Source organism: Maylandia zebra, linkage group LG12, assembly GCF_041146795.1.
Source record: "Maylandia zebra isolate NMK-2024a linkage group LG12, Mzebra_GT3a, whole genome shotgun sequence".
In the NCBI taxonomy this organism is placed as follows: domain Eukaryota; kingdom Metazoa; phylum Chordata; class Actinopteri; order Cichliformes; family Cichlidae; genus Maylandia; species Maylandia zebra.
In genome coordinates, this window is record NC_135178.1 from 8,935,964 (window position 1) to 8,958,843 (window position 22,880).

A 22,880-nucleotide genomic window follows, 5' to 3' on the forward strand; every position below is an offset into this window, starting at 1 on the left:
GTTGGGTCCATATAAAGCCCTCAGTCAATCACCAAAGATCCTCAGCTAAGCTAGTTAAAGGAGCTTGCAAAGAAAAGCGTCTGGACTTCTTTAAGTTGCTTGAAGACGTTTCACCTCTCATCCGAGAAGCTTCTTCAGTTCTAAGGTCAAATGGTGGGGAGTCCCAGATTTAAACCTAGTGGGAGTAACCCCCCACAGAGGGACAAAAGGACCCCCTGATGATCCTCTAATCGCCTGAGCCAAGGTGTGAAACTGGGTGTGGGTCCCAATCAGCCAGCGTTTCGGGTGTGTTCATTGTGAAACCTGGCCCCACCTTATCATGCGAATTCCTGAGGTCAGATGGCCCAGGATGTGAGTGGGCGTTAAGGCGTCTGGGGAGGGATCTCAAAACTGGATTATAGATGGCAGAGAGTTGGTGTCGTAAACCACCGCCTCTGTTCAAAGATGGTCGCTCACAGTGGACATAGATGGCTTCTTTCACTCCTCTTTAAAACCATCTGTCCTCTCTGTCCAAAATGTGAACATTGGCATCCTCGAAAGAGTGACCTTTATCCTTAAGATGCAGATGGACTGCTGAGTCTTGTCCTGTGGAGGTGGCTCTTCTGTGTTGTGCCATGCGCTTGTGAAGTGGCTGTTTGGTCTCTCCAATGTAGAGGTCTGAGCATTCCTCGCTGCACTGTACAGCATACACCACGTTGTTAAGTCTGTGTTTTGGAGTTTTGTCTTTCGGGTGAACCAGTTTTTGTCTGAGCGTGTTGCTGGGTCTGAAGTACACTGGGATGTCGTGCTTGGAGAAAACTCTCCTGAGTTTTTCTGATACACCGGCTACATAGGGGATGACAATGTTGTTGTGTCTGTCCTTCTTATCCTCCCTCGCTGGTGTCTGATCTTCTTTTCTGTGCCTCTTTGCTGACTTTAAGAACGCACATTTAGGATAGCTGCACGTTTTGAGTGCTTCCTTTACATGTGTGTGTTCCTTCTTTTTTCCTTCAGGCTTAGAGGGAACATGTTCTGCCCGGTGGTGTAGGGTCCTAATTACTCCAAGTTTGTGTTCCAAAGGGTGATGGGAGTCAAAGAGGACGTACTGGTCCGTGTGTGTGGGCTTCTGGTAAACTTCGATGTTGAGGTTGCCATTCTCTTCAATGTGCACAGCTCAGTCCAGGAAAGGCAAACAGTTATCCTTTGTGTCTTCCCTGGTGAACTTGATGTTTTTATCCACAGTGTTAATGTGCGCAGTGAAGGATTCCACTTCTTGTGTCTTGATTTTGACCCAAGTGTCGTCCACATATCTGTACCAGTGGCTGGGTACTCTTCCTTTGAAAGAGCCAAGAGCCTTCGTTGTATTTGAATAAAACAAAGGCTTCTACAGCCAAAAACATGGCTGTGCCATGGGCTCCCCCGTGTCACCTATTGTAGCCAACCTTTACATGGAGGAAGTGGAAAGGAAGGCTCTTGAATGACTGAGAACCTTCACAGATCCTCAGCTAAGCTAGTTCTTTCGTTCATTCTCCAATGGAATCCGCATTTGGGGAAATCAGTATCTTACCTAAGGACACTTGGACATGTAGACTGGAGGAACTGAGGATCAAACCAACAAGCTTGTGTTTAGATGATGTCCGCTCTAGCTCCTGAGCCACAGCCACCCATTAACATGCAAAGAAGACACAGGTTGAACCAGTAATGGCAAGGCAGACAATAACAAGGATGGAAACCAGCCAAAATGTCACGGCTCGGGGCAGCGGCCGTGTGAAGAGTGGAAGGAGGACTCAAACGCAGCACTATTTCAGACGTGAAGGGTGATTTATTGACAATACTGAACATAAAGTGGAGATGGCAAACAGAACTAAGGACGAACTAAACTGGGAGAAACTACACAAAGGAGTGGCAAACCTGAACATGAAGGGAGAACAGCAGGGAGAGCACGCAGGGGATTTCACAAGGTATGAATACAGACGACGCGACGAGGAACAGAGGCAAACACACACTATAAGTACACCGAGAGACACTGGGAAATCACACACAGGTGGGAGACACAGCTGGACCTGATTAACCTGACGAGACAGGGGAACACTAACACCAGGGACCAACAGAGGGAGCACAAACCCAAAACCCAGTATCTAAAATCCCAAAACACAAACCATCCCAAAACAGCCCAAGAATAATAAAGAGAATAATAACAATAAGGAACACAAACACAAAGTCACTGAGTCATGGCCGCAGGACCATGACACAAAACCTCCCATCCCCAGGCAGTAAGCAAACCTCAAAACTGTAACAAATTCTATGAAAAACATTGAAATGATATCTGTACATGTAATTTACCTGTAGTGTCCAGTGTCTTGTCATGAAATTCTATGTAAAAATAAATATAAAAGGAAACAAAATTTCAGATTTCTGAGATCATTTCAAAACTTTGAGATAAAAGTAGTGTACGTCTTATTTAATTGAATGGCACAGGCAACATATATTAATATGATAAACTAGAAAAGTTAGCCACTGTATTTTCACTGCATTCCCCATTAACGTAGAGGTATGATTACCACTTTAAATGTGCACGATTCTGCACCCATTATTATTCCCCAAATAGTCAAAGGGATGTAACAAAAGACTCTTGGTGAAGGAAACACAGAGATGTAGAACTGGGACAAAGCTGGGTTCTTTTTAATAATTAAACTCAGAGAGAAGGCCAAGCTGTTCACAACGTAGTGCAAAAATAAACTCAGCTGAACAAGGGAGTAGGTCAACTGCTCAAAGTAGGTGGTAAATCAATAAGGCCTGAGGCTCTCCTCTTCCTTATCACTTATTTTTCTTGCTGTGCTAAAAGGGGCGTGACATGTAGAGCAGGTATCTTGCATGTGTGCTTTATTGTGTAGTTTGCATCACCTTAACATGCTCTGACTAGGTACACCTGAAAGTGAAACATTTTGGTTTGTGGGATTGGTTCATGTTTAGTCTGGGTTGTTGATTTGATTCATGTAATGACCTCTTCACCGCTACCAGTGAACCATTTGGCATTTTAGACACATTTTGGATTAACTAGAAAATCAGATCCACTCATACATGCATGCTGGACTTACAGTTCTGTTATAAGATTCATTCATTTATTCGAGTATTCCAAAAAGGTAAAAAACCTCCATGTCAAGAGTTTGATATAATAATAATAAACTTTATTTATAAAGCACACTAAAAAACCAAGGGTATACCAAGGTGCTTGACAAAAATAAAATAGGAAAAGGGAGATGGGAGGGAAAAGAGAAAGGACCTGGCACATATCAATTATAAAAACCTTGACAATCATAAGATATAAAAGTATTCACAAGCATAACGGATAAAAATGTACCAACGCATCACCAAGTGTTAACTAGGTGGAAAGGCAAGATTAAACAAATAAGTCTTCAGCCGTAATTTAAACAGTGGCATTGAGTCAGACGCCCGAATAGCAACAGGAAGGTTGTTCCATAAGACCGGGGCAGCTAAAGCAAACGCGCGGTCACCGCGAGACTTCAGCTGAGAACGAGGTTGCTCCAGAAGAATTTGGGTAGCAGATCTAAGTGCTCTGACAGGAGTGTGTAACCTGAGAAGCTCATTGAGGTAGCTCGGTGCCAAATTATTAATGGTTTTGTAGGTGAAAAGTAATATTTTAAATTGAATACAGTATTTAATTGGAAGCCAGTGCAAGCCAGCAAGAACAGGAGTGATGGAAGAAAACTTCCTGCTACCTGTCAAAAGGTGTGCCGCCGCATTCTGGACAGTCTGCAATCTAACGAGAAGGGTGGAGGAAAGGCCAATGTAAAGAGAGTTGCAGTAGTCCAACCTGGAAGTCACGAAGTCAATGTGCGGAATATAGCGCTTAGCCTTAGAAATGAGGCGCAGCTGATTAAAACTAGACCTCACAACAGCAGACACTTGCTTGTCAAATTTAAGCGAGCTACCCAGTAGTATGCCCAAATTACTGGCATAATCAGAAGGAGAGCTAGCAAAAGGCATCAGAGTAGCACACAGTTGGTCGTGGGGGATTTTACTATCAAACACCACGATCTCCGTTTTCTTTTCGTTCAGGACAAGAGAATTACTCTTGAACCAACCTTTAACCTCACGCATGCATTCACGAAAATAGTGAAAAGACATAGCAAGATCATCAGTAATCTCAAAATAAATCTGTATATCATCAGCATAGCAATGAAAGGCAAAATTATACTTCTCAAAAATTGCTCCAAGAGGGAGCAGATATAGCGAAAAGAGAATAGGGTCTAATACAGATCCTTGAGGCACACCACAGCGTACAGGTACCAAGGAAGATGAGAAGTTGCCCAAATTAACCGAAAAAGACCTGTCAGCAAGATAAGATTTAAACCAGTTGAGGGCAGTGCCTCTTGTACCCACAGTATGCTCAAGTCTTTGTAGAAGAATGTTATGATCAACCATATCAAAAGCAGAGGAAAGGTCCAATAAAACCAGGACCACAGAGCGTCCAGAGTCAGTGCTTACAAATAGGTCATTGAGAACTCTAAGCAAGGCTGTTTCAGTGCTATGCCGTGGCTTAAAGGCAGACTGAAATTTCTCTGCAATGTTGTTCGCATCTAAGTACGCCTGAAGCTGAGAGAGAACTAGTCGCTCCAGGATCTTAGACAGAAACGGAAGCTTAGAGATTGGTCGATAGTTCAAAAGATCATAAAAATCAAGATTCTTTTTTTTTTCAGAATAGGCTGGACTACAGCATGCTTAAAGGCCAGTGGGACAGCTCCAGAGAGTAGAGAAAAATTCATTAAGAATACAATGCTCGGTCCAATTACATCAAAGCAGCCCTTAACAATGCGTGATGGGAGAATATCAAACACAGCATTGGTGTTTTTTAGTTGATCAACCAGCTGCTTCAGAGTCGAAAGCGACACGGGCTCAAATTGATGAAAAGCTGAATTACACTCAGAGGAAAAGACTGGATAAGAGGCAGACGAAAAGGAAAGCTTAAGGGATAAAACCTTATCTAAAAAAATAATTTGAAAACGCTCACAAAGAGCTTGTGAATACAGTAAAGGCATATCAGGACAGGGATTAACATCAGAATTAAAAATTTTAAATAGCATACGGGGGTTGTGACCATTAGCCAAAATGACTTTGGAAAGAAAAGATGCCTTAGCCATTCTAGCAGCAGTTTGAAACTGTGAGCGGCTGGTCCGTAAACCTAACACCAATCATACCTTGAACCCTAAACAGGTAACTAGAGAGCTGAGCATGAATGCCAACATCACCTCAAATTTTTACAGGTGTGCAATTGAGAGCTTGCTGACGAGCTGCATCACAGTTTGGTGCGGAAGCTGCTCGTCCAGCAGCCGTAAATCACTACAGAGGGTGGTGAAGGCAGCAGAGCACATCACTGGCACGAGGCTTCCTGCCATTCAGGACATTTATCTCCAGCGATGCCTCCGTAAAGCACACAGCATCATCAAGGACCACAGCCACCCAGCACATCAGCTGTTCTCCTTGTTACCATCTGGCAGACGTTACAGGAGCCTGTCTGCTCGGACTACAAGACTCAAAAACAGTTTTTACCACCAAGCCATACGACACCTCAACCACAACACTTAAAACACACACAACACAGCACTCAGAAGCTACCCTGCAGCTTCACAAGTACTCTGTTTAATCTGCACTGGTCACTCCACTTTATTGTCATTGATATTTATATTTAAAAAGTGCAATACTGTAATTTTCTGCTGTTCATTCCTGTGCAATATCCCATCTGCCCTCCCGTCATATTTCTTTTCAAGATTTTCTTATTTAATCACTAGTGTACATATATTTATATTTATAGATACATATATATTTAGTCATCTTTTCTCTTTTACCATGTCTCTCTAATATTTTGCCCCTTACTATATTTCTATTTTCTTTATTATTTTATTTTCTTTATTATTTTTACTCCTACTGTATCATGCTGCTGAGTGACTGCTGCTCGTCAAACACATTTCATTGCAATGTTGACCCTGTGCTAACTTGCATATGACAAATAAAACTGAAAACTGAAACTGAAAACTGAGGGGTGCAGAATGAACTAAGACTAGTGTTACTGAGATGTGTAAAGATTAAACTCAAAGTTTCCATTTTAGTGTTGCATATCTGCTGGGGGAATATATTTTACATGTGCAACTGGTTAAGTTGTTCCTTGCTAAAACCACTGAATGAAACCTAACTATAAAGTTGCAAACTGTGCGTTGTCCCTGGAATATGAAAGTATTCTTAACTCCTACCTTAACACCCCCTTTCTGAGGAAGCTCACATCCATAAATATGTGCAGCACGATTTTGGAGATCTTCTACTCTCTGTGGTAGCAAGTGCCAGTCCCATCACCTCCGATCAGTCCTGCCAGATGATTGCCTTCAATGAACCTGGTTCTACTTCTAAGAAAACTGCCTTTCTGTCAGTTAACTGACTGGAGATATGTCTTTAATTATTATATTACCATTTAATATTGGTCTGAGTGTCTGTGTCTGGGAAGGTTCTCCATCATCCAGGTCATCGCAGTCTATAGAACTTTGAAAGAAAAGCATCTGACTTTTTTAAGTTTCTTGAAGAATCATCCATGATGACACTACTTCGAAGCTTCTTCAAGAAACTTTTCTTTCCAAGCTCCTTAGACCAGTCTGAGTGTGTATGTTACTCATTATTAAAGCACAGATGAAGCATTGATTGATTCATCCATCCATCTTCTTTTCAAGGTTGAGCGTACCAAAAATGCCTTTTTTTTAAGCAGGAGCTGTCCAACACACCGAACAGCAGAGATGGGCAGTAACGCGTTACTGTAATCCGATTACTTTTTTCAAGTAACGAGTAAAGTAAGGGATTACTATTGCAAAAACGGTAATTAGATTACCGTTACTTTCCCGTAGGAACACTGCGTTACTGCGTTACTAAAACCGTGATTTTTTTGCGAGAATGTCTCATGACAGTGACGTAAGCAAGTGCGACGTTCGTGACAACAGCTGTGTGCAGATCAACAATGGATCATATATCGAGTGCAGGAGAGAGTATGAGCGTGCAGCGTTTAAAGCGTGGAAGTACTGACCTTACTTTAAATTTGATTCCATAAAAAGTGACAAAAACATTAGCATCCGTTGTGCGTGGGAAGACAACTTCTTTTTACAGCGAAAACCCCCCCCCCCTAAACTTCCAAGCAAGCACCGAATGCGCTACGACGTAATGGGAAATTCACAGAGAAACTCGTGGATTCTTCCACTGACCGCTGCGGCACACCTGCACCAGGGTAAACCTCCGCCTACCCTACTCCTGCTTTACAGGTGAAAATAGAGCAAAAGGACCGCTAGTCTTTGATTTTATTTATTTTCTGCTGTGTTTTACTTGCATCTATTTGAAAGACTGAGTGTAAACACACACACAAAAAAAAATTATGTGCTGGAATGTGCAAAAAATAGGTTTAAATATTAAACAACTTTCTTCCAGTCAGAGAATGTTGCATATAATTAAATTTTTGCTTGATGCATAAAGTCAAAAGATTAAAACTAATAAAACAAGTTAAAAAAAGAGACTTTTCCATTTGATTACATTTTGTATGATGGATTATGCAGAAAAAGTAGAATTGGGCTGAAAGATCTATCGCTTTATCACCTCTTCAGGTTGTAAATCGTGTTTTTAAAAAGTAACTAAGTAACTAAGTAATTAATTACTTTTGAAAATAAGTAATCAGTAAAGTAATGGGATTACTTTTGGGGGAAGTAATCAGTAATTAGTTACTGATTACTTTTTTCAAGTAACTTGACCAACACTGCCGAACAGACAGGAAAGGAGGAAAGAAAAGCAGCAGGATGTGGAGAGTCACACACTGTGACAGTACTAACGGGAATACTGGACTGTTTGTACACAGAAGATTGGGTAATAAACAACAGGAGGGTAACAAGACACAGGTAAAGGCAATCAGGACAGTCAGGGGGAGACAAAGAGGAGAGCTAAGAACAGACCTAACACGGGACAGGAACGAAAACAAGTCTTCTAAGTAAAAACAGGAGATGATAGATGTCTCTTAGGCATGTTCATGATCATCCTAGAAATGCCTGAAAAACATCCAACTGAAAGATGCTCCGCATACATTCTGATCAGTTGCCAAATCTCTATCAATGGACCACTTTGAAGTAAACATTGGTGGCACTACTCCATGCTTCCCCTGGGTGTTTAAGCTCCCCTGTTTCTAAAACTGAATTTGCTTTCTGTGAGAACTGCATGTCAGTTCGTGGACTACACCTTTCAGACATTGTTAGCAGAAATTATCAGAAGTTTAACAATCTGATATTCATACACCAATCCAAAAATGTGTTTTTAAAACTCAGTTGTTTGTCACAACAAATGCAATGCTACCAATCGTACCCATCCTGCCAAGTGTTTCTGTCACTTTCTGTGACTTTCTGTGACTTTCTGTGACTTTCCTCTTGGTCACTGGAGGTCTGGCAAAATGCACAAATTCCTGCTGTTGCTGTATCACTCTGCTCAGAGTTCTTTTTTACCCAAAAAAGTAACAGTGTAACAGGTTTCTTGCTTTATATATGGGACGTTTTTCTTAAAAAACAAAATGCTTTTCTGATCCCTCAATAAATAGGCTAGAAAAGGAGCTGAAAAAGAATTCCAGTCTTTGTGGAAGGAAGAGCAGATGTTATGCTTCTCTTGTAACCCTGGTGGTAGGTGTCTGGGTGTAGGACATGAGAAATGTCAAGAAAATACAAGGCTGGACTAAAACAAGAAAAGATACAGAAGCTTTTATAGCCAAGACAGATTTAACAGCTGCCAAATAAAGCTTGTTTCCAGACTGTGCTGACTAGTCCTCCAGTTTACTAAACACGCACAGGAACTCTATTACTGGCAGTTTGCAAAATCTGAAGTCATGTTAGTTGCTGCAGGGAATAGCTGCACATTTTACATGAAAGTGAAAGAGATGGTACAAACAACAAATCTCTGTTTCTGATCTAACATTTATTAGTGAAACAAAGTTGAAGAGAGCTGGCTTTGTTTAAAGGAAGGGTGAGCATGTTGCCAGAGGCTACAACATTTCTGTATAACATCTGTGTGTGCCTTGCCAATCACCTCCACATGACTGTTTGGTGTCTTCATTAAGAAACACTGTGAAGTTTCTCTTTTCTGTCCTCTCTCTCTCTCTCTCTCTGTGTGTGTGTGTGTGTGTGTGTGTGTGTGTGTGTGTGTGTGTTTGTTTTTCGTTTTAGGAGGACAATTTTCAAGACAAATCAAAGAGCTATGAGGACCCTCTGTTACAGGAGGACATTTTGCTGTCCTCATAAAATTGACCTTTTAAAATGGTTTCTGGGCATGTTTTAATACCCAAAAAGTGTTTTTCTCAAAAGTCTTTGTAAACCAAAAACTTGACATATGTTGTATATTTGTGTGTCCGCCACTGCCCCCTGTCGGTTGGAGTTGTCCCTGCATGCCGCACACACAAGCGCGGGAAATTATACACGAGCGCGGGACATTATACACATGGCGCGAAATTGGAAGCTGCGCATGCGCATTTTAACATTACCCATTTAGACCATTGATATTTACATCAATGATTTAGACTGACTGATTGGGCGCTTCTTATTCATCCATCAATTTTGGCAGAGTTTTGACACGCTTTGGAGAAAAGGTAAGAAGGTAATTATAAAACTTTTAAAAGACGGGCGTTCTGACAGACACAGTGCTTCAGAGTAGGCACAGCCGTGGTGAGGCGGCAGGTGAGGGAACGACGAGGTACGGTGGAAAGCATACGGCGGAGAGCGCACCGCGGGGACCGGACCACAACGAGGTGAGGACGGCGGAGCGGGCCGGAGCACGCGGAACGGTTCACGGAGGTCACAGCAACACGCGGGGCGGGGATTCCCGGACTGTCCCAGGGTTATTTTTACCCTGGCCTAATCTCATCACTTGTTTCAAGGTAAGAAATTACACAAGTGTGTGATGTTTCACTGAGTTTGAAAGAAGGCCTTTTTCACGACAAGATCACTTGTTTAATGTAAAATGGCTGCTACTGCTATTAGATGATCTTTGCCCAAATACCAAGGAAACATTGGAAGGCAAATACAAATAAACTCTTGTAGATTTATGAAATTAAATTGAGACAGTATTGGTGTCACTCTGCACACATTTGTTTATAAAATATTGTAAAAAAAAAAAACAACATTTGTTTTGCTCTTATAGTTGTGTTGATGAAGCACATGATTCCTGAGAGATCTAAAGCTTAGTTTGACAGACAGGTTTAGGCTAAGTCAGAGTTAGGCTTTAGTTAAATTAGGACATTTAAGTATCTTTAATATCTGCAAGTGCATGCTTTCTGTTAAAACAACTCAGACATCAGCCTTGTCTGTGTCTGTTATGTGAATGTAATGAAAGCATAGAACTCAATTGAAACAGTTTCAGTATCCATGCTATTAGTGAAATAAGAAAAATTGGGTGGAGCATGTCAGAAACTTGACTTAATCAACACAGGTGGAACACAGTCAAGTTAATCTGCACAAATACAGCCTCGCCCCCATCCATTTATCTGTTAATCAGAATCCCTCCAGCACTCATCACCAAACTAAAATAACCTTAAACTAATAATACGCTAACATGGGGGGGGGGGGGGGGGTGCTTCTCATTCAGCTTTACTAATGCCCTTGTAAGCATAAAGGCTTGAAGTTTTGATGTTGTTTACATTTTTATCTTGATTTCCTTAGCAAATCATGTCACGGAGAACCACTCCCCTTCAGGATGCCATTAATCACATCCTTGCAAGAAGAGACAAGAATTCAATGTTAGAAATCAAATTTATTAATTCAGTTAAAGGTGAGTGACTTTGACACACTGCAGGCTAGACTGAGGGGTTACGCATCACCAGTGGTGACCTGTACAAACATCAATATAAATTAAAATTAAAGGTATTTTAATAATAATTTAGTTATTAGCGAGCCTGGCTATTTATGTTTTCTGCACTTGGACATGTTTTCTTTATTATATATGTAGAATTGAAAAAAAGCACAACATTGCATACTTGCAATTTACAGATATACATATTTAATGAATTGATTATTTGCAGTGCTGCCACGCCTGTGTCTCTAATATGGTTGTGTCTTCAGGTCGTGGCATCTTCACTTTAGCCAATTTCAAACAAGGAGACTTCGTGGTCGAGTATAGAGGGGAGCTTATTGATGCAACTGAAGCTGAACACAGACGTAACCTGTACCCCAGCGCATGTTCAGTCTTCATGTTTGAATTCATATGGAAGCAGAAGACTTTGTGGTAAATTCAAAATGACTGAATGTTTACATTTCTATTGCAAGGTCAGGATTTCTGAAGCAAACATCTCATATTGCTCTTTAACGAGTCCTTACCTCTAGTACCCGGCCCCGTCAGTCCCCAGAATCTATAGAAGGGGGAGTGACGGACCCGTGGAATAGCAGGATCTCATTCTTACTGAGGCTCCGTCATTTCCCGGTGACCCTGTGGTCCCCGGGAACTCGCAGTACTGGGGACTGACGGGACTCCCACATATGCTGAGGGCCCGTTAGTCCCCGTATTCAGCCTGTGTGTGCCTTCTCTAATACACACTCACGGGCGTAATGTACGGGGTTAGAGGGGTAATAATATAAGCCTACATTTTACAGCTAAGACAGTGTGCTCACGCTGCTGTGAAGATTTAAAATATAATATAGAGATAGAGAAAATAATAAGAGAAAATAATAAGAGAAAATTCAAATGGCCAGGGCTGAATGAGCGGCCCTGTGTCTGTGCGCATTTGGCACATGTGGACACGGAGACTCGTGCACTGTTATACTGTGTCCAAAATTACTGTATAATATGTACAATGCCAAAATAGTACATGTCAAGTGTTCTCTGCCTGTGAGGTAGGTAGATGGATGGCTTGATGGATAGGTGAAAAACCTTTCAACACAAAAAATAAAGAACATTTCATTAATCATTCAGATAAATTAAATGCATTATACAGAAGACAAATGAAATAACAAAAATATACACTTCAGTAAAGCCACTTTTGTCTAAACTATCATTTATCCTAGTTTTAGTTTTACATTCATTAGTTTTTGAATCAGAGGTGAGTAATTTCAAACAACAAAGATGAAATAAACTTGTCTACCTTGCATTTTTTACACTTTCTGTAACAATTACATTTTTAAAGTATACATTTTAGAGTTTACAAATATTTTAATAAAGACTTTAACCAAGGATTTTCTTTTACAAAGAATTATTTTCCTTAAATTAAACCAAACATATTTACACTAGTTTTAAGATTTAACCAAGGATTTGGGGTAATTGCTTTTAGTATTAATTAACATAAGTGTGGGAAACACTATCTACATAAACAGTTTATTCAAACTTAAACATTTATTTTAATATCAATATAATTTTTTAAACTTAAATGCAGTAACTATTTCCCAAAGCATAAATACATTTCCACAATTGAGCTTCCATAGTTCCCAAACATAAGCAGCAAATATGAGTCCAAGCTTACCGATAGCCCGTCTAACTCAAAGTCTTCCTCAAAGTGGATTGTGCTTGGTTTGCTGTCCTCTCAGCATGTCACGCTCGGGTCAAATGACTGCTGCATGCATTTTAAGTCTACTAGGCACGCCCGCCCTTGATTGCTCTAATTCAACTCACCTGGCGGAGCAGTGCGCACCAGGCTGCGCTTAGCTGTAGATTGCACAAGGTCTAATCAGCGGCCACGCGCAAGCAGCAGCACAGAGCAGGTAGTGGGCAAGAGGAGGAAGAGAAGAGTAACAGCCACAGCCACACCTACACCTACACCTACAAGGTCAGCGCGACAGTACAACAAAACCACGTTTAAGCTCTAAGCACAAGTAGAAGCGCAAACACTTATCTCAGTCAGAAAGCAACGCGTCCTTGACTGATGGACCCTCTTTAACTTATCAACTATGCATTTAACAACTAAACTTGTATTGGATGTTGTGTTTGTGTTGGTGCTTAAAAATTATAGTATAGTTCATAGGCGTGTCACTATAAATGTTTGTTTAATGTATGTTTCCAAATTTGCAGTATTGATGGAGCACTTGAAGATGGGTCATTTGGGCGACTAGTAAACGATGAACACAGGACACCAAATTGCAGAATGAAGTTGATTGAAGCAGAAGGGAAGCCACATCTCTGCCTTTTTGCACTGAAGGAAATTGCGGCAGGAAGTGAAATTACTTATGACTATGGTGGGAAAGAATGGCCCTGGCGGAAAAAGGTGGGTCATTTAAAAAAAAATTTCCCCCTATGAATTGTTGTTTAAAACCTACATATCTAGATGTCACAATTAGGGCTGCAACTAACGATTATTTCAATAATCGATTAGTTGTCGATTAATCGATTAGTTGTTTCAGCCCTAGTCACAATATTTAAATGTCCTCTTGGTGGTATTCAATCTGGTTTAACTAAATCTTGAATTTGTATGACTTTCCCAAGTGATGATTGCAAGCTTATCTGTTTTGTGTCCCCTCCACAAGTGTGTTTTACTGAGTGGCCACACACTGGAGGTGAAACAGTGAAAGCATCAGTTTGAGCTCAGATGTCATTATGAGGCTGATGGCCAGTGTCCTTGTAAACCTTGGGTTTTTCTGTGTCAGACATATACATGCACCTTTTACTCACAGTCACTTTAGCTTCTTAGTATTGTCTTACTTTGGCTTCACTTAACTAGGTAAGGGTTAATCACTCTGTTTCCTTGCAGTTAGGGTGAGAGTTAGAACTGTATTTAACTGAAGGTGAAACAGAAAATGCTTAACTATGTGTGTGTGTCTGACACAGACAAACTCAAGGTATGTGAGAACACTGTCCTGACATCTGAGCTCAAACTGAGTCTTTCATTGTTTCATCTCCAGTGTTTGGCATACTCAGAAAAACACACGGGTTGAGGGGACACTGGTTAGAAAAGACCACTTGTAGTGGATTAAATACATTTCCACTGTAGCTGCCAGATGTTTACAATATTTGTTCTACTTTTCATACCCAGCTAAAGATCGCAAGCATCCCTTCTGGTCAACAGTGTGTTGCAGAGCCTATTGCCCATGACGTGGAGCACCATGTGATCTCTACAGACTCATTCACAGGTGAGTCCCTGCTTGAGTAAGCACTACCTGTTAAACCCTGGGGTCTTGCAAAGCACTATGCCTCCATGTCTTGTGTTCTCTTCTACAGACAGAGAATTAAGAGCAGAGTGTCAGTCATCTAGACCTACAGCAGACAACTCTGAGCATGAGGTTAGCATGGATTCATCTGTTTACTAAAGATTGTATCAATGTGTAGTTTGGTAAATAGTGTGGTTTGTAAAGATCATGTTTATCAATTGATTACAATTATACTGCATGTGCAGTCTTTAAATCATTGTAAGTACAGGTAGTCATCATTTAACATTGCATTTCCCTCTCAACATCATTTGGGTGTTTTAAGGTTTGACTGAGAGTGTCCCTCTTGATCAGATGGACACTGTACCATTGATGCTTGTTCATCTTTGCATCTTTTTAGGTGCATTCTGTTGGAGGTCAGCGTGGCACTTCTTCTCTGAAAGAGTTAATTGGTGAAGTTGGTGTCCAGTATCAGGAGTTGTCACCCCAAGCGTTCTCAGAAGAACTTACCAGTGGTCAGTTTTGAGTAAATGTTGTTAACTTCTGGCAATGCATGACATGCCTGAAGGTTTGCTGCATGAAAAATGTGCCAGTATTGGGACATTTCTGATGATTCTATAGTGTCTTGATGGATATTTTGAGTAGAATTGTAACAGTCAGGGATGTGAATTGATTGCGTTATGCGTAGATGTGTTTTTTTTGACTTAACGAAAGTCAAGCACTGAATCTCCTTGTGTTCCCTTGTACAGAGAGCAAATCGAAAGAGGTGCCACAATCATCCAGAGCTGTGCCTAACGACTCTGCTTGTGAGGTGAGTTGAAATTGACCTTTGTTTTAAAATTGACCAATGGTTAGAAGTGTTATGGTGTTTACATGAAACTCCATTTTGAGTATTTTAGCAAACATCTGGCAGCGGTGGTGGAAATGTCCTCTATTTAGAACAGGAGGTCTTTTCTAACCACAGTGTCCCCTTAACAAGTGTGTTTTACTGAGTGGCCACACACTGGAGGTGAAACAGTGAAAGCATCAGTTTGAGCTCGGATGTCATTATGAGGCTGATGGCCAGTGTCCTTGTAAACCTTGGGTTTTTCTGTGTCAGACATATACATGCACCTTTTACTCACAGTCACTTTAGCTTCTTAGTATTGTCTTACTTTGGCTTCACTTAACTAGGTAAGGGTTAATCACTCTGTTTCCTTGCAGTTAGGGTGAGAGTTAGAACTGTATTTAACTGAAGGTGAAACAGAAAATGCTTAACTATGTGTGTGTGTCTGACACAGACAAACTCAAGGTATGTGAGAACACTGTCCTGACATCTGAGCTCAAACTGAGTCTTTCATTGTTTCATCTCCAGTGTTTGGCATACTCAGAAAAACACACGGGTTGAGGGGACACTGGTTAGAAAAGACCACTTGTAGTGGATTAAATACATTTCCACTGTAGCTGCCAGATGTTTACAATATTTGTTCTACTTTTCATACCCAGCTAAAGATCGCAAGCATCCCTTCTGGTCAACAGTGTGTTGCAGAGCCTATTGCCCATGACGTGGAGCACCATGTGATCTCTACAGACTCATTCACAGGTGAGTCCCTGCTTGAGTAAGCACTACCTGTTAAACCCTGGGGTCTTGCAAAGCACTATGCCTCCATGTCTTGTGTTCTCTTCTACAGACAGAGAATTAAGAGCAGAGTGTCAGTCATCTAGACCTACAGCAGACAACTCTGAGCATGAGGTTAGCATGGATTCATCTGTTTACTAAAGATTGTATCAATGTGTAGTTTGGTAAATAGTGTGGTTTGTAAAGATCATGTTTATCAATTGATTACAATTATACTGCATGTGCAGTCTTTAAATCATTGTAAGTACAGGTAGTCATCATTTAACATTGCATTTCCCTCTCAACATCATTTGGGTGTTTTAAGGTTTGACTGAGAGTGTCCCTCTTGATCAGATGGACACTGTACCATTGATGCTTGTTCATCTTTGCATCTTTTTAGGTGCATTCTGTTGGAGGTCAGCGTGGCACTTCTTCTCTGAAAGAGTTAATTGGTGAAGTTGGTGTCCAGTATCAGGAGTTGTCACCCCAAGCGTTCTCAGAAGAACTTACCAGTGGTCAGTTTTGAGTAAATGTTGTTAACTTCTGGCAATGCATGACATGCCTGAAGGTTTGCTGCATGAAAAATGTGCCAGTATTGGGACATTTCTGATGATTCTATAGTGTCTTGATGGATATTTTGAGTAGAATTGTAACAGTCAGGGATGTGAATTGATTGCGTTATGCGTAGATGTGTTTTTTTTGACTTAACGAAAGTCAAGCACTGAATCTCCTTGTGTTCCCTTGTACAGAGAGCAAATCGAAAGAGGTGCCACAATCATCCAGAGCTGTGCCTAACGACTCTGCTTGTGAGGTGAGTTGAAATTGACCTTTGTTTTAAAATTGACCAATGGTTAGAAGTGTTATGGTGTTTACATGAAACTCCATTTTGAGTATTTTAGCAAACATCTGGCAGCGGTGGTGGAAATGTCCTCTATTTAGAACAGGAGGTCTTTTCTAACCACAGTGTCCCCTTAACAAGTGTGTTTTACTGAGTGGCCACACACTGGAGGTGAAACAGTGAAAGCATCAGTTTGAGCTCGGATGTCATTATGAGGCTGATGGCCAGTGTCCTTGTAAACCTTGGGTTTTTCTGTGTCAGACATATACATGCACCTTTTACTCACAGTCACTTTAGCTTCTTAGTATTTTACTTTTGCTTCATCTAAATAGATTCCCCTCTCTCTAACTCACAAATCTCAGGAATTGAATAGATATGCTTCACTATTTTATCTAAAAAGTAACTCCTATCTCCCTTTCAATCTCTCCTGAAGGATTGGTAGAAAATATGTAAAATGGTCAAACATTATTTTTAATTCGTCATAAAATATTTGGGTAACAATGTTTTATGTTTCATTTCATGTTTTTAATTTTTTCCAGTGTACAATTCATAGGCTGGTATTTGAATCGGTGAAACTTGACAAATGCGGGATATGCCATTCACCTTTGACAGCTATCAGATGGCACGGTCTAAGATGCAAGCGTAAGTGTATTATTTATCTTGTGTTAATTAATGCATTTTTTCACTATACCATAAGTTACCATGAGTCAGGTCTACATTTTCATATGTAAAGAATAAAAAAAATCACTTCAAAGTTTTATCAATTCAAACCATTGCAATGATACACAGTGTAATGGCAGATACTATCACATATCATGCATTTGAGTTTGTCTGCTTAGTGTGGCAGAGAACAGAGAACATACTGTAATAATGTATATTGCCCTCTTACTCTTTGTTGATTAGACTGTTGAACTTTACAACTTTAAATCTTTGTTTCACTCTTTCAACATCAAGCTCATATAAGCTAAATAAGCATCTCACCGCGCGCAAGGCATGCCGGTCCGGGTCAAGGGTCACGACTACCCAGCGTGCATCGTAAACAGTAAACACTGCCGCGTGTGATAGCGATATTGAATATTTTGAGCGTCCTAAAGTCAATGTTTTAAAAGAATTTGGTACGAAACGGGGATACAGTGCTGCTGGGAAGAGAAAGAAAGAATTCGTGGCCCTCGCTTGGGCGTTTTCACTACAAAAAGCCCCTATAGTTTTAACAAAACAGCAGGAGTGGGAGGCTATGCTACCTTGGATATAAGTCTCTGCTCGAGATCGAGACTGACAGTTGTCAGATGACAATTCCAGATCCCTTAGAGCTGAGGGAAGGTTGGTACAATGAATCAACAGCTGCAAATAAACTTTCACTTTCAAAGCCTCATATTCGGAGCCATCAGCCTCTGTGGTGCCCGGAGACGCTCGTGCGGGGTTTGGCCACTGACGTCTGGCAACCCTGGCACAGCACTTCCCCGTAGGCCTATATCCATGGATGTATTAAAAGAACCAAGCCTATATCTGACGGAGAAGTATAATTCAGCCTTTACATCGTGGGTAGTGGTGTACTCTGACCCGGCCGCGTCGTGCATGCGTACTGACAATGCTGATTTAGCTTATTTGTGATGTTACAATGCAAAAACCACAGTTCCTGATTTGATCTGTTATATAAAGATAAAGCAAAATGCACAAATGTTTAATTATATTTAAGAGAGTATCAACATGTATGAAGTAAACTGCCCTCAAGTCTGTTTGTCATTCTGTAATTACACATATACACACAAACTTGGAAGATGATGTTTGATGATAATAAACCCTTTGAGTAAACATTGCATCAAACTTGCAAACTTCTTACAATGTCAATATAGGAAGCCCAATAAGGTACTGGGTCTGATTAATCCAGACCTATTCCAATAGATCAATCAGGCAATTTGCAATACAAATGCTTGATGGTGTCTCTACACATTTTCAATGACTTTTTAGTAGAAGTCCTTTTCATCTCAATCCTTATTAATTAATGTAGGATAAACATTTTAGCTTTTCTGTTTCTCATTAGATCGTATGTATGTATGTATGTCTGTCTGTCTGTCTGTCTGTCTGTCAATTAGTCTGTTTTTAAAATAACAATGTTTTATATCTCAAATCTGATGAAAAAATTTATTATTAGGATGATTCAGTATATCATATTCATAAGTTTAAAATGTGTCTTAAACTTAAAAAAAAAATCTGCTTTTTATTCTGAATTATGCGTTGGTTTTAAATTCACTTTATGCTTGTTTATATTTAGTGGTCTTAGTGAATATAATTTGTGACGTGTGGGATCGCTACTTTTTAAATTATAACTTAATGAATCATCGGTTGTTGTCTAATGCTGTGGTTTCTTTGTATTTGTAGAATGCCGTTGTGTGTGGCATAAGATCTGCCTCCAGACATCTTCAGAAGACTGGGATATGTCCGACGTAAGTGTACAGTGAAATTCAACCTGGAAAGACTCAGATACGGAGAAAGAATTAGACATGCTTTATTGAACATTAAATATTTGGCGGTCAGACCCCGGCGGGAAAACTGTTGATAAAAGCATTGCTGATTGAAGTAGGAGGTCTTCCCCTGGGGTCTGGACACTGGTGGTGGTATGGAGGCAGGGGGCAAGCATGGGGGTGCAGGGGTGGTGGAGGGATGCGAAAACGCTGAGAGGCCGAGCTATGGGTGAAAGAGCTTAAATGCCCGGATGCTGAATGGAGGCATAGGTGCGAGGGAGCTCCGGATTGGCTGCGCCAGAGTGAGCAGCTGAAGGGAGTTGAGATGATGATGATGATGATGGAGATGATGTGCAGGTGTTTCTCCCAGGTTGAATTTACGCAGGCTTCATTATAATATAGTTAATATTGACGTAGATGCAGTTCGTGAAGATTGCCACATGTTGCTTGCTCTTCCTTTTTCTTTCATCACAAAATTATAAGGATAATCAGTTTTGTAAGTGTTGTCTCAGATAGAGAATTGAAAGCAGAGAGATTTTGGACTGGATAGAGTGTAGAAGTTATGTGAGAGAGGCCAGAAATAAACACATTGTAAAAATATTACTTAGATTTTATTATAATCCTTTGTAAAAAAAACAAACAAAAAAAAAAACAGTTTCATACAATCTAGTCTCAAAGGTTTTACAAATTTTGATCTGTGGGGGTCATTGTGGGAGGGGCTCCGGGACCAGGTTAGGGCTGGTGTCTTAGTTTTTTTTGTTTTGTGTTTGTTTTTTTTGTTAATGTCATTGTTCAAAAAATATAAATTGGATATTAGAAATGGGACAAATATCAAAAAAGTACTGAATCGATCACAGATTGCAAATTGATCAAGCAGAATCAAAATACTTGCACAAAATACATATCTGCTGCACATTTTCTTCTTTAAATCAGGAGGTATTTCTTAGTACTTTTAAGACATCTAGAGACTTTGGTTTACGTCCCGAGCTCTGTGACGTGAACAATTTAGCATTTATCCTTCCCATGTTTATTTCTGTTATTTAATCTATGCTGTATCTACGAACAGGGTGATGTCTCATCTGATGAAGAATACATCCCAAATTCTGCATCAGATTCAGAAAGCTCAGGAACAGAGTTGTCTATTGAGTTACCTGGACCATCAAAAAACTCCCATGCTGCTAGCATGCCTGATTTATGCGTTACTTTTGCTGAAAAAGAACAGACCATGGATGTTAAGAACAACTTTGAGCACATTTTGAATGATCTTGAAACTACTGATGATCTTCATCCCGACCAAGAACCAGACAGCTCAGAGTCATGCCAGCAGAAAACAAAAGATGCATGTAGCGAAAAGAGTACTGTGGATATTAGCCAAAATGAATCCCCAACCAAGTCAACAAAATTAATCAAAAGCACAGTCAATTTTTGTTTTGTGTGTGGAAAACCTCAAACAAAATTTGCACGTCATCTGGAGACGCATGTAAATGAAAATGCTGAAGTCGCCCAGGTGCTTCAGTTACCCAAATCATCAAAGGACAGAAAAGTTCATCTTGAAAGGTTACGAAACCTTGGTAACTTCAAGCACAACTCTGCTGTTAAAACCACAGGATCAGGTTGTCTTAAAGTGAAAAGGATCTCAAAAAAGAGCAGCAGCAGCGCTGAGACATACGAGTACTGCTTATACTGTAAGGGTATGATATCCAGAAAAGAAGTTTCTCGGCATATGAAAAGATGTGCTTTAAGACCAGAGAATAATGCTGAAGAGAAGCTGAAAGATAGAGTCTTTGGTATAGCATCTACTCAATCCACAATGTCTCAGCCAATTTCAAGTGAACTCTACTCAGTACTGGGCAAGATGCACAAGGATGATGTGTCTAGTGCAATAAGGAATGATCATTATATTATGCAGTTGGCTCAGTCTCTTTTTAATAAGCATGGAAGTGACAGATCAAAGCATGAGTATATAAGACAGAAAGTAAGGGAACTTGGGAGATTACTTGTGACTTTGCGTCACACAACAAGAATCCATAATATGGAAGAGGCAATAAAACCAGCCAACTTCTTTATTCTTACTAATGCTGTCAAGAGAGTTTCAGGTTTTGATACTGAAACCAGCACATTCAAAGCCCCAAGTTTGGCCCTGAAGCTTGGACATTCTCTCAGAAAAATAAGTGATATTATCATGTGTCGTGCTCTCATGGAAGAGGATCAAGAGGCGATCGATTCAATCAGGAGGTTTCACACACTTCATGAAACAAAGTGGTCTGAATTAGTTTCCCATTCAGCCTTATCAAACCTGAGTGAGGCAAAATACAACAAGGTCGACAGCCTTCCACTGACCAGAGATGTTCAGAAGCTGCAGTTATATCTTGGTCAGCAAGTGGAATCAGCTAGGGAGAAACTAGGTGATAACCCAACAGCAGGAACTTATGCAGCACTAGCAAAGGTGATCCTTTGTCAAGTGATTTTGTTCAATAGGAGGAGGGAAGGTGAAGTAGCACGTATGACTGTCAAAAATTTTGAAGATCGTGACATGTCCAAACTAAACGATGACATCAGCTCTGGGCTTACAGAAGTTGAGAAAAGGCTTTGCCAACAGTTTGCCAGAGTGGAACTGAAGGGGAAAAAAGGACGAAAGGTGGCTGTGATCCTGACTTCTGATATGACCGATAACCTGTCACTCCTCGTTAGTAAGAGGAAAGAGTGCGGGGTATCTGAAAACAATATGTACCTTTTCGCCATTCCTTGTAGTGATGGTCACTACAGAGGGCAGTTTGGTCAGTTTGCAGATGCTTGCGGAGCTGAACATCCTCAGAACCTCAGATCAACTAACCTTCGCAAACAGATTGCCACGATAAGCCAAGTCATGAACTTGAAAGATAATGAACTAGACCAGCTGGCCGATTTCCTCGGCCATGACATTAGGGTCCATAGAGAATACTATCGACTGCCCCAATCAACAATTCAGCTGGCTAAGATCTCCAAGTTGCTCATGGCCATGGAGAAGGGAACTGTGAAGGATATTCAAGGAAAAACTCTGGATGAAATTGGTGGTATGCATGGTTTATATGTTGTTAAATCGGCTTGGTGTTTGTGAATATGGTTGGTCTAATAACATTTTTTCAATTTTATAGATGACATAGATGGGATGGCTACTGGATCACAGCAACTCCCTGATGCTTCCACATTGCGAGGTACTGAAATTATTGTATTCTGTGTTATAGACTTTGTAGTTGTATTGATAAAATATTTAAAATTTACATTTTTATATATTTAGATAATGTTATTGCAGTTCTGTTTGTACTTTGCTGTGTAGTTAATACCATTTACAGTGAGGAAAGTAAGTATTTGCTATTTTGCATGTTCTCCCACTGTAGCTTGCTATCGCCAGTGTGTGAATGTGTGTGTGAATGGGTGAATGACTGAATGTAGTGTAAAGCGCTTTGGGGTCCTATGGACTAGAAAAAGCGCTATACAAATGCAGGCCATTTATACAAATGCAGGCCATTTACTTAGAAATCATGGAGGGATCTGAAATTTTCAGCGTTGGTACATGTCCACTGTGAGAGACAGAATCTAAAAGAAAATTCCGGAAATCACAATGTATGATTTTATTAAAATATTTTTGTATATTACTGCTTAAAATAAGTATTTGAACACTTGCTTATCATGCAGATTTCTGACCCTCAAAGACCTGTTATTCTGCTTTTAAACAGTCCAACTACACTCTGCTCATGATTCTAATTTAGCAGCACCTGTTTGATGCCGTTAGCTTTCATAAAGACACATGTGCACCCCACAATCTGTCAAAAGTGTTGCAGCAACATGAGTAAAACCAAAGAGCTGTCCAACGACACAAGAGACAA

The 22,880-nt window shown here is 40.4% G+C and overlaps 1 protein-coding gene across 2 annotated transcripts in view; it reads left to right on the forward strand.

Moving 5' to 3' along the window:
- Positions 1-9,412: 9,412 nt before the first annotated feature.
- Positions 9,413-22,880, forward strand: part of LOC143412454 (uncharacterized) — a 17,693-nt gene continuing 4,225 nt past the window's right edge. The window contains exons 1-16 of one of the 2 annotated variants that reach the window (XM_076890657.1): positions 9,413-9,931; positions 10,713-10,821; positions 11,112-11,274; positions 13,048-13,240; positions 14,006-14,102; positions 14,191-14,252; positions 14,518-14,632; positions 14,867-14,928; positions 15,603-15,699; positions 15,788-15,849; positions 16,115-16,229; positions 16,464-16,525; positions 17,092-17,194; positions 18,932-18,996; positions 20,081-22,067; positions 22,149-22,208. In XM_076890657.1, the coding sequence (XP_076746772.1) occupies positions 10,719-10,821; positions 11,112-11,274; positions 13,048-13,240; positions 14,006-14,102; positions 14,191-14,252; positions 14,518-14,632; positions 14,867-14,928; positions 15,603-15,699; positions 15,788-15,849; positions 16,115-16,229; positions 16,464-16,525; positions 17,092-17,194; positions 18,932-18,996; positions 20,081-22,067; positions 22,149-22,208 (3,346 nt within the window). In that variant the 5' untranslated portion in view covers positions 9,413-9,931; positions 10,713-10,718. Of the gene's footprint in view, positions 9,932-10,680; positions 10,822-11,111; positions 11,275-13,047; positions 13,241-14,005; positions 14,103-14,190; positions 14,253-14,517; positions 14,633-14,866; positions 14,929-15,602; positions 15,700-15,787; positions 15,850-16,114; positions 16,230-16,463; positions 16,526-17,091; positions 17,195-18,931; positions 18,997-20,080; positions 22,068-22,148; positions 22,209-22,880 lie in introns of those variants that run through there. The other variant, XM_076890658.1, reaches the window with a different exon arrangement.